General features: G+C 38.9%; 1 protein-coding gene across 1 annotated transcript in view; it reads right to left on the bottom strand.

Annotated features, from left to right (window-relative positions):
- The window catches only part of LOC144963347 (fasciculation and elongation protein zeta-2-like), an 83,487-nt gene that overhangs the window by 14,056 nt on the left and 57,316 nt on the right, over window positions 1-12,115 (bottom strand). The window contains exons 3-4 of the mRNA XM_078897294.1: window positions 7,635-7,790; window positions 1,339-1,447 (exon numbers count right to left, since the gene is read on the bottom strand). Coding sequence (XP_078753420.1) covers window positions 1,339-1,447; window positions 7,635-7,790 — 265 coding nt within the window. The remainder of the gene's footprint in view (window positions 1-1,338; window positions 1,448-7,634; window positions 7,791-12,115) is intronic.

Genomic DNA, 12,115 nt, shown 5'->3' on the forward strand with positions numbered 1-12,115 from the left:
GGAAAACAAACAGGTTTTTTTTTGTTTGTTTGTTGCTTTAGGTCTCTTCCAACACAATTGAGGTTATATGAGAGACCGCTGAAACAAAAAAACAAGCAATCCAACAAAAATAGTACAAATGTAAATCAAAATCATAACCTAAAGATATCATAAGCTAAATTATAAATAACCAAGAACAAACAGGCAGAAGATTTACAGAAAAAAAAAATCCCCTGTCAAAAATACAATCACAAACCAAAGAAGCAGGATAGGCTAGTAAAGAGAAGAAGAAACGACATCACTATCGGATCGTACACCCATGCGAACATCATAGGTATATGATTCAAGGGTGATGCTCCCATCCAACCACCCGCAAACAAACAGGTTACCTTATCGATGACCATGCCATTTTTCAAACAGAAATAATAACACACCATTTAACTCATTAACATCTTTCAAACAAAAAAACAACACAACATCACTGTGTGTACTAACCATCTTTGGAGTAAGTGCTGAGTTAAGTGCTTTTAAAGAGGAAAACAAACAGCTTAACTTATCAATGTCGTCTTTCAAACAGAAATAATAACACACATCTTTCAAATAAACTAAAAATAACACACATCACTGTGTGTACTAACCATTTTTGGAGTAAGTGCTGAGTTAAGTGCTTTTAAAGAGGAAAACAAACAGCTTAACTTATCAATGTCGTCTTTCAAACAGAAATAATAACACACATCTTTCAAATAAACTAAAAATAACACAACATCACTGTGTGTACTAACCATTTTTGAAGGAAGTGCTGTGGTTTCCAGCTTAACTTATCAATGCCATTTTTCAAACAGAAATAACACACCACGTAATTTATTAACATCTTTCAAACAAACAAACCCCCCCCCCCCCCCAAAAAAAAAAAAAAATCACACATCACTGTGTGTACTAACCATCTTTGGAGTAAGTACTGAGGGTTTCCAGCTGAACTTGTCAATGCCATTTTTCAAACAGAAATAACACACCATGTAACTTATATTTACATCTTTCAAAAAACAAAAACACATCACTGTGTGTACTAACCATCTTTGGAGTAAGTACTGAGGTTTCCAGCTTAACTTATCAATGTCATCTTTCAAATAGAAATAACACACCATGTAACTCATTAACATCTTTCAAACAAAAAAAAATAACATGTCATAGTGTGTACTAACCATCTTTGTAATAAGTGCCGAGTAAGTGCCTTTAAAGAGGAAAACAAACAGCTTAACTTATAAATGCCATCTTTCAATACAGAAATAACACACCATGTAACTCATTAACATCTTTCAAACAACCAAAAAACAAAAACACATCACTGTGTGTACTAACCATCTTTGGAGTAAGTACTAAGGGTTTCCACGGTTTGTTTGACTTTGGTATACGCTTCGTCTTCTGGAGATTCTGACATTGCAGTCATGTAATCCTCGGCTGACGGTTCCTGGTAGGTGGAAGAACAAGGAAGAACAATATTATGTGTAAAGTAACAAACATATGTAAAATGATGGTTTGGTTGTTGGAAGGCAGTATAGGGAGAATTTGTCAGCAACAATAGTAGACAGGGTTTGTATTGTTAACATGAAGAAGAAGAGAGAGAGAGAGAGAGAGAGAGAGAGAGAGAGAGAGAGAGAGAGAGAGAGACAGACAGAGAGAGAGAGAGACAGACAGAGAGAGAGAGAGAGACAGAGAGAGAGAGAGATGGAAGTGATAGAGATCAATTTCACGCCCACCAACCCCTCCCTTATTTTCCCGGCCCAACCGATCATATTTTATTTACCCATCAATATATATATATATATATATATATATATATATATATATCTACTCGAGTCATATTATATCAACTCGTGTCTATCCATCCCAGACTTATGCATGTCCTATGCAATTGCAATTATCATGATGATGATATCCATATTATCTGTTCAATCACCCCCCCCCCCCCCACCCAATCATCATTGTCATATATCCATATTATCTATTCAATCACCCCCCCCCCCCTTCCCCCATCTATTTGATCATCAACTGGTGCCAGTCCATCCCAGCCAGTCCAATAATTCAATCTCTATACTATCATTGTTATTGATTGATTACGACGGCTACCCGTCATCATAATATATATTATAGTCAGTCTGCCCCTATAGGGAATGAGATTAGCGGAAGAGTAGCGTCCCTTGATTGGACGTCACCCATAGTCTGTGACGTCACCGGCGGAAAAGTTATTAGAGAGAGAACGTCATGTTGGTTGTGCGCAACGAGAGACGCATGCGCACAACCAACATGACGTTCTCTCTCTAATAACTTTTTCCACCGGTGACGTCACAGACTATGGGTGACGTCCAATCAAGGGACGCTACTCTTCCGCAAATCTCATTCCCTATACCCACATTCCACGGCAATGTTACTGTATTACATACGTACACATACTGATTGGGATTGGGAATATCAAATGTCATGGACCCTGGACGGGGCCAGAACACCCCCGTCCACCCAGGGAAAGGGGCGATATGGGGTCGGAAAGGGGGGGGGGGGGGTAGAGAGTTCACCCCTTCATTTATCCCATTCCAAATCCTTCACACACATACATACACTTTCTCTCTCCCTCTCCCTCCCTCCCTCTCTCATCCGATCTTTATCTATTCTCTTTCTCTCTCTCATCCAATCTTTATCTATCCTCTCTCTCTCTCTCTCTCTCTCTCTCTCTCTCTCTCTCTCTCTCTCTCTCTCTCTCTCTCTCTCTCTCTCTGCATCTATCTATTTGTCTGTCCGCCTGTCCGTCCGTCCATCCATCCATCTATCAATTTATCTATCTATCATTCCCATTTTCCATTTCTCTCTCACCAAAACCCCCAAATCCCCTACTTCAGCTAGAATCTATGTCCCATTCTCTCTCGTTAATTAACACACCTTTTCAATACATGCACACATTCAAAAACCACATTATTATCCAAGATATACATACACATTCATTATGCATGTCAGTGGGCAGGTGTTTGAGAAAGGCGTTGACACTTTTAACCACCAAACGGATCACGTTACAAGTGTATAAACATTTTAAAATCTTCCTTTTTTTAATGTCTTTTAGAATGTTTATAATATTTGTTTTGACGCACATGGTCTAAGAAAACGTCTAAATTTGAAATACCATTTGGATTGGATTAACTCACTCAATCCTAGAGATTATTGCTACTTTTCAAAATTGGAAAAAAAATGTATTTAAAATAAGCATGTACATAGTTTTATTCAACTATCATTAACATGCAAAAACTATTAAAAAAACATTAGCTTTGATACTACGCCTATAATTTGTCTCAGAAAAATGTGATAAATAGGCAGGGGGCAAAAGTAACCGGGGTAAACAACAGATATAGTCGGTGTTAGGGTTGATTGAGTTAAAATGAAAGCAGAAGGGGAGACAAACCTTATCGTGATCCTTATCATTAGTTTATATGAATGTTTGTTGCTTGTTTGTTGCTTGTTTGTTTGTTTGCTTTTTGTTTTTGTTAGCGGAACATTTGAATAAAAAATCCTCCTTGTTAAACTCAAGTGTGAATGAGTACCAGGCCATAAAGAGTGACGGGAGCCGTACTTATACATATAAGGCGCACAGCAAGCAAATTGTACTGTATGAGATGGGAATGAATTTGGCAGGAAATGGGGGAAAATGAGGAATTCTAAAGCGTATAGGGCATGGGAAATTCTTAGCAATAGTAGCATGTTGCAGGTTTTACAGTCTCAACTTCATGTTATTAATAATTGGATTCAATAGTCTGATGTCACGTCGCCCAGCAACGGCGGCCAGCGTGGTTCTAAACAAAGAAAATCGGTACTTTTTATTCTTCATGCTGGCTAGAACTTTTCATATGTCTTGTGATCAGAATGTGTAAAAGTCAAAACATGATCAGATTTATGTTTTTTCCCCCTCTGGATACGCTTTTATGCTCGTCAGAGAAGTATTTCATAAGGGCGTCCGTCATTGCTCCTATATGGTTTAGAGCCAGTTACTAAGTTACCATGCGTCATTACGAGGGAAGTGACGTCATGACTGTTGAAGCGTATTGAAGTATGAAACACCCTTTATTTATCCCATGATTCTCCCGATCTATCTGAAAATGAAGACCTACCAAGACAACAGTCTGTCATGTCAGCCGCAGCGCAACTTTGCAAAGTTAGCAATACAATAAAGGAGAAGAGAAAAAAAGAAGTAAAAAGATGACAAAAACCCAGGCTCAACCCCGGAACCTTAGACAAGGGAGTTAATGCAATGTCTATGCGTTGTCTAGATAGTATGCGCTTGGCTTAGAAGCTCATAACATTGCCATCCGGTAGTATAACGGACCAACACACAAAACTGTGTGTATCCATGAACGTTTATAGTCTGGATAATACAGTTCAGTGAGCATTACTCATAAACGCGGATGGCAAAAAACAATAACAAAGACTTGAGTGACGTCATCTTCGAACTATCTATAGGTCTAAGTTATTGGGGGTTTTTTTTGCCATCCATGTTTATGAGTAATTCTCACTAAAAACTGTATTAACAAGACTATAAACGTTCAAGGATATACATAGTTTTGTGTGTTGGTCCGTTATACTTCCGGATGGCAATGTTGTGAGCTTCTTAGCCAGCCAAGCGCATACTATGTATGGAATGTATGAATGAGTGACGTTGTTTAATGTATCCTCGAGTGCTGAGATGATCACAGCTGTCTTCAACAACACATGGAATGTGTCAAGTTTGACGTTTTTCATCACTCCCTGCCTGGAACCTGTCCACTGGCAAGACACGTTTTTTTAATTTAAAAAAAAATGAATATAAAAACATATAAATAAGAACATTTATTATCTCTAGCATTTTCACAGATTTACAATGTTCAATGCGATTCGAAATGTTTAACTCATCACCCCCTCTCCCCAGCAGACTATATATGGAATCATAATTCTATTCCACTGTTGTAATGGACAATATATTATGTCATTTTTTGAGATTTTGATAACAACGATGAGACCATAAGGAATTAGATTATCAGACCTGCAAATAAGTGCACGTCGGTTCTATTTAATGATTAGTTGTACAGTCTTTGCTGGATACAAGTACGCTCACGGGAGAAGCAAAAAAAAAAAAAAAAAAAAAGCGTGCTAAAATTCGAGCGAGCCGAAATCCAATGATAACCAATACATAATTTGGTCTCCCAGCTCCAGCGTGTTGTATTGTAGCCATCGTTAAGTTATAGCCTGACACTGAAACCCAAAAAAGACTAGCATTTTGACGTCATTATTTGTTTTTGCACCGCCTAGTGAGTTGTCGTTAGCAGTGCTCATGGAGACAAGTGGTCCCATTGGTTGAACAATTGAATACAACTCACGATTTGTTTTCTTTTGTGGCCAAAGACTGGCATTTTGACGTCATTTTTTTGGTCAGTGTCAACGTGGCAACGGTTTCAGGCTATAAGTTAATTATGGCTACGGTTGTATTGCATAGCGTGCTGGAATTCGGCGAGCACTGTATTTAGAAATGCAGAGGTAGAGGGAGTGCTAAATTGATTACAGGTGAAATGGAGATAAAATAGACGAGGTTCTGGGTAATTTAGTTTTAGTTTTAATCATGGCCGACTAGTTACGTCATGGTTTTAATCTATGACTCCCAATAAAATAGATATCTGCAACTTTTGTAGACACGCAATGTCTACGTGTCAACACGTTGGTGCCAAATGGTGCCCGCATGTCGGTGGGAATTTGTTGGAATCGGAAGGAAGGAAGTAACAGTAAAGGCATGAATGAATGAATGAAAGTCAAGAGGAAGTTGATGAGGACAGAGTAGCGGACAGTAAGACTCATGCATAAGTACATCACATACTCACATCTAATTTACATACGTACGTACATAACATAAACAATCATACATACAATACATACATCAACAGAGGGGAGGACATAGTAGCGGAAAAGAAGATAGATAGAAGAACAGAAAGAGTAAAAGATGAGAAAGGAGAATAGGAGAAAGAGAAAGATAGAGAGAAAGAAAGAAAGAAAGAAAGAAACAAAGAGAGACACAGAGAGAGAGAGAGAAGAAGAAGAAGAAGAAGAAGAAGAAGAAGAAGAAGAAGAAGAAGAAGAAGAAGAAGAAGAAGAAGAAGAAGAAGAAGAAGAAGAAGAAAAGAGGAGAGAGAAAAGAGAGAGAGAAAGAGAGAGAGAGAGAAAGAGAGAGAGTGAGACAGAGAGAGAAAGGAAGAAAGACAGAAAGAGAGACAGAGAGAGAAAGAAAGAGAGAGAGAGAGAGAGAGGGAGGAGAGAGAGAGAGAAAGAGAGAGAGTGAGAGAGATAGAGAGAGAAAGAAAGAAAGACAGAGAGAGAGAGAGAGAGGAGAGAGAGAGACAGAAAGAAAGAGAGAGAGAGAGAGAGAACGAGAGAGTGAGAGAGACATAGAGAAAGAAAGAAAGACAGAAAGAGAGAGAGAGAGAGAGAGAGAGAGGAGAGAGAGAGAGGAGAGAGAGAGACAGAAAGAAAGAGAGAGAGATAGAGAGAGAGAGAGAGAGAGAGAGAAAGAGAGAGAGTGAGAGAGACAGAGAGAGAAAGAAAGAAAGACAGAAAGAAAGACAGAAAGAGAGAGAGAGAGAGAGAGAGAGAGAGAGAGAGAGAGAGAGAGAGAGACAGAAAGAGAGTATAATTCAATTCAAAACAAAAGCAAACTACTAGTCAAATACCCAAAGTTCCCATTTATCCAACAACAGTAACAGTATTACTAATGGAGTTATCTTTGGTGTCTAGACAGAGTGACCGTTGACAGACGGCGATAACGGAACCCCGTAAACTCAATAGCTACCGATGGAAAGCTTCATGCGATTATACAGTCAGCCTATCTCAAATAAATCAATAAAGAAATAAATAAATAAATAAATAAATAAAGAAAGAAAGAAAGAAAGAAAGAAAGAAAGAAAGAAAAAAAAATACAGAAATAAATAAACTTCAAACAAACTGACAACAATAAAAAAACGAAATAAATATCACCAAAAAAAAAAAAAAATTTTATAAGCGCCGGGTACTTTTTTTCAAGTCTGATAACCCCAAATTGTCATGGGCTTATTATGGTTGTAATGGAAATCAAACGAAATACATTGTCCACACCATCATTGGACTCGGTTATCAGACCTACAAATAAGTGTATGCCGGTTATAACGACAAATAGAAGAAAAAGAAATAAAAAACAAAAAACAAACCTAAAAAACATAATTAAAAGGAAAGAAATGAAACGAAACAAAAATTGAATAGAGATAGAACGAAGATGACGTCACTAGGTCTTGTTATTTTTAAACATTTTTTTTGCCATCCACGTTTATGAGTAATTCTCACAAAACTCTGAATCAGACTATAAACGTTCACGGTTACAGATAGTTTTGTGTGTTGGTCCGTTATGCAATGTTGCGAGCTTTTTAGGCAAACTCAAACTATCTATAGCACGGTACTCATTCATACCCGAGTCGAGTTGACTAATTTGTGTAAAGTGTGTTATCCAATGACACAACACCGAAGCCAAAGTTTTGCTATCATTGTCATCAATCCAGTCACTGACTAAGCTTAAAATCGCTTGAATTTGTGATTAGACTGACGTCACGTTTTGAGTTAAAACTCACCTTCATCATGTCGTCAATCTCACTGATGACCTCGTCGGCCGTGAGTACCTTGTCTTCCTCCTCCGGATGAAGACTGCTCACGATGAGAGAATGCATGTCGAACGCCTGGGCCAGCTCCTCGTCGTCTGACAGGTCAAGGGTCAGTGGTTCGCTCTCCTGCGAAGGGAGGAAAAGAGTAATGTAAGTGAGAAGATCTTAAAAACAACAAAAAAACAAACAAAAAAAAAACAAAAAAAACAAAAAAACAACAACAACAACCCAAAATGACCTTGCCACAGTGCCATGCTACCTTAACGTAAAGCCTGATATTAAAAACCCACTAAGACCCGTATTTTGACGTCATTTTTAGGTTTTCGGACCGCCTAGTGAGTTATCTCTGGTAGTGGTCAAAGAAACTAAAGATAGAATGCGCTTGGCCAATGAGTTCACAACATTGCTATCCGGAAGTATATTGTTTTTGCCATCCGCGTTTGTGAATTGTTCTCACTAAACTGTATTAACCAGACTATAAAAGTTCATGGTTACACAGAGTTTGTGTGTTGGTCCGTTATACTTCCGGATGGCAATGTTGTGAACTCCTTGGCCAAGCGCATTCTATCTATAGAAACTGATCTAAATCAGACGCATTGCGTGAGCAGATGGAATTTCTTAGCAGACTGACGGACCGACCAGTGATAAATCATGTCAGATCTGCTCGACCTGACCCTTTTCCATTACCCAGCCATTCACAACACTTAAAAAAAAAATTCATTTCGATAGATCAGAAAACTTTTACTTTTAATCTGCACAATCTCTGAAGAAGAAGAAAAAAAAAAAATCCAAACACATTTAAGACATTTTGGCCAGAAAACACGTTCCGAAGTCCTAGGTTTGAGAGTTTGCGACAACAATAGAACATAATCTAAACCAAACGTATTGTGTGAGCAGATGAAATGTCCTAGCAGACGGACATGACAAAGAGAACGGTGATGAATCACGTCAGATCTGCGAGACCCGACCCCCTTTTCCATTATCCTGCCATTCACCGACAACAAAGGCCAGAAAACGTTTAGCTACTTCAAATCTGCCAATCCGTGAAGAAAAAAAGAAAAATCCAAAGGCATTTTAAGACATTTTGGCCAGAAAACACGAACCGAAGTCCCAGGTTTGAGAGTTTTATACAGACGAGGGCCACTTTAATCGATCGATGTTTGAAAGAGGAAATTTCTCGGCCAAAATATTTAAAATGTTTTTGGCTTTTTTTTGCATTTATTAGATTCCGGCAGAAATATCGATAGATATTGTGCGGCTATGTGGTCTTGTGGTATGACACTCGCTTTCGGATCGGAAGGTCCTGGGTTCGAGCCTTGCTCGGCGCATAGTTGAGTCCGTGGAAAAGACTCTTTACTCACATTCTCTCACCGTACTCAGGTGTAAAATGAGTACCTGGCCGCTTACAGCGTTGTCTCTGTCCGAAAAAATTGTAATATTGCCTAACATTGGCCAGGGACCCCTTGTAAAGCGCTTTGAGCACGTTTAGTGGATATTGCGCTGTATAAAAGCTCAATTATTATTTTCAAAAGCTCAAAAAGAGATAAGCACGATCCGATGCATGTTAAAAAGTCTTAAACCTGAGCCGGGTAGGAGGAAATAACAGATGACAAGAGTTTTTTGACATGCTTGAAATAAATATTAATCTATGGATAATGAATGAAGTTATCAAAGTGAAAAATTAGGGAGAAGGCACCGGTGTAAGATAGAGATTGGGAAAAAAGTGAGTATGAAACAATGCCGGACAAAACACAGACCTGCCAACCCTTCACATTCCAAAAGGGGAATCAGAACATCAGAAAATAGGAATTTGAGACCAAAAGCCCCAAAACAAACAAGAATTTCTTATTAATGGATAATGGGCATGATCCATATTAACTATTCATGTGCTCGAGGTCATTTGTCACATTGCTAAATGTGCTCAAAGTGACCCACATAGTGAAAAGTGTTGACAGATTTTGAAATATCTAACATCGCGATTGGTCATTTTGTTCAGCATGACACGGGGGTATGTTTACAACTTTGATAAACAAAGCAACGTGTTTACATGTGTTAAGATATAATATCCAATCGTTGAACAGCAACAAATCATGTGATTTAATGACCTGGTTGGAAGAAAACATGAATATAAATCGCTCCCATTCCCTATCAAAGTCACCACTAACTTTGCCATGAAACACATAAAGACAATGTCCAGGCACGGCTGGTAAAACTATCGCGTGTATTATGTAATTAAAACAGTAGATTTTTGACCAATCAAAACTTAAAATTTGTGACACACCTTCACACGTGCTCGGACGAACATAGTTGGTTGTTTATAAACAATAACGTGAACTAATTCGACCTCCATCTGATCGTTGTTATTGTTTTTATATTGACAAATGGGTGACTAGTTATCACATGGTTTTCTCGATCATATTATAAACGTTTAAGTTTACACATAGTTTTCTTTGTTGATTCTACTGATCAAGCGGTAGAACAGTGGGTATTTTACTTAACACATACCATCGATAGTAAAACCTGTGTAGTTTGCTGTGTCTACCAATCACTGCCATTGTTTACATTATGACGATTGTCCGAGAGGCGTGGTTATCTACTGGTTATGTAATGGGGGGAAGGAGGAAAGGAGTGCAAATACATATTTTCCTACCTACTTTTCCTACTCTTGGCAATAATTTATAAAAGGAATAAACAATTTCACCCTTTTCACCACCCCCCCCCTCCTTTTTTTTCCTTATCATATTCATCATTTTTTGAAAATCGGAATTAAAGAGATAATAATGGCAGAAAGCAAGAGTGAAAGTAGAAATGACTTCGCCAAAAGCGGACGGGTTGGCAGGTGTGAAAACAGAGATGGTCTGAGATTCGATGCCAAGTCGAGGGGGGCTGATGTTTTTGGATAGTTTTTTTTTTCTTCTTTGTCTGGCACTGAATGATACATAACTATTCAGATATGAAAATAAAAGTTTTTTGGCCAAAGGAGGGGTGGGGGGATGTTTTATCAGTGAGAGTTTGATGGATTTCTTGAATTTGCCAATCTTTGAGGTCAAAATCTTGGTGCGGTGTAAGATTAAGATTTTTGAAAAAGTGAGTATGAAGCAGTGTCGGACGAACCAGAAAAGACATGATATTCGATGCCAAGTCGAGAAGGGGGGGGGGGGGGGATTTTTTGGGGATGTGTTTTTTGCTTCTTTTCTTTCCCTTCTTATATCTCTGCTTTGTCTGGCACTGATTCATACATAACTTTTCAGATATGAAATGAATGTTTTCCGGGGGGGGGGGGGGGGGGGGGGGGGGGGTAGTAGAGATGTGTCTTCAGTGAAAGTCTGTTTGATAGATTTCTTAAATTTGCCATTTTTGAGGTCAAAAGTGAGTATGCACAGAAAAGACTTTGCCAAGTCGAGGCAGGCCGATTTTTTGGGGTGCCCCCAACCCCTCTTCTTATCTCTCTTCTTTGCCTGGCACTGATTCATCCATAACTTTTCAGATATGAAATGACCAAAATCTCTGGCCAAAATGGGGAGAGAGAAAAAAAGTTTTATCAGTGAGCACACAGCACCACAACTGCTACTAATGGAATCCGTAGACTGTATTATCGATCACTGTACAATACAATGTCTATGAGGACAATACAATACAATATAACACAATACAATAATATGACGGATGTGGCCTTTGAACACGGTTCTCAGGACTCTGGGGTCACCGACATACGTGCTGCGATGTTCATTATGACGAGCGTTAGCGTTAACACAATCAACGAGTGGCAATACAATACAATTCTATGACGAATGTGGCCGGTTCTCAGGACTCTGGGGTCACCGACATACGTGCTGTGATGTTCATCATGACCAGCGTTAGCGTTAACACAATCAACGAGTCGTTAGGATTCACGTCGTTTGTTAATAAATTGGGTACAATCCCAGTGGAACACGTGATTATTCAATTAAATTAACTTCCTTTGATCCATCCCAAAGGGGAAAGTTTTTCTATAGGGTCGCAAATTGAGCTAGGGCGAGGTAACTTGCTCAAGGTCACAAAGCGCAGCGGAGGGTGATCGAGCTCGGTACCTTCCGGGTATGAAGCAAAGACTGTACCGCTGAGCTTCGCTGCCCCCTTGATTATCTTACAAGTCAGTCTAATGTCATGAACTCAACAGGCTTCATAACAAAAATCATGAATAAAATTGTAAGCACAAAGGGCGTGATCTATAGATAGTTCGAAGTTGACGTCACTCAGGTCTTTGTTATTGTTTTTTGCCATCCGCGTTTATGAGCAATTCTCACTAAACTGTATTAACCTGACTATGTACGGTCATGGTTACACAAAGTTTTGTATGTTGGTCCGTTAAACTTCCGGATGGCAATGTTGTGAGCTCCTTAGCCCAGCGCATACTATCTATATTGCATTTCCATGTGCTCGAGGTCATTGATTGGTCACATTGCAAAGTG

Source organism: Berghia stephanieae, chromosome 1, assembly GCF_034508935.2.
Source record: "Berghia stephanieae isolate SIO BIC M18660-M18661 chromosome 1, UCSD_Bste_1.3, whole genome shotgun sequence".
In the NCBI taxonomy this organism is placed as follows: Eukaryota; Metazoa; Mollusca; class Gastropoda; order Nudibranchia; family Aeolidiidae; genus Berghia; species Berghia stephanieae.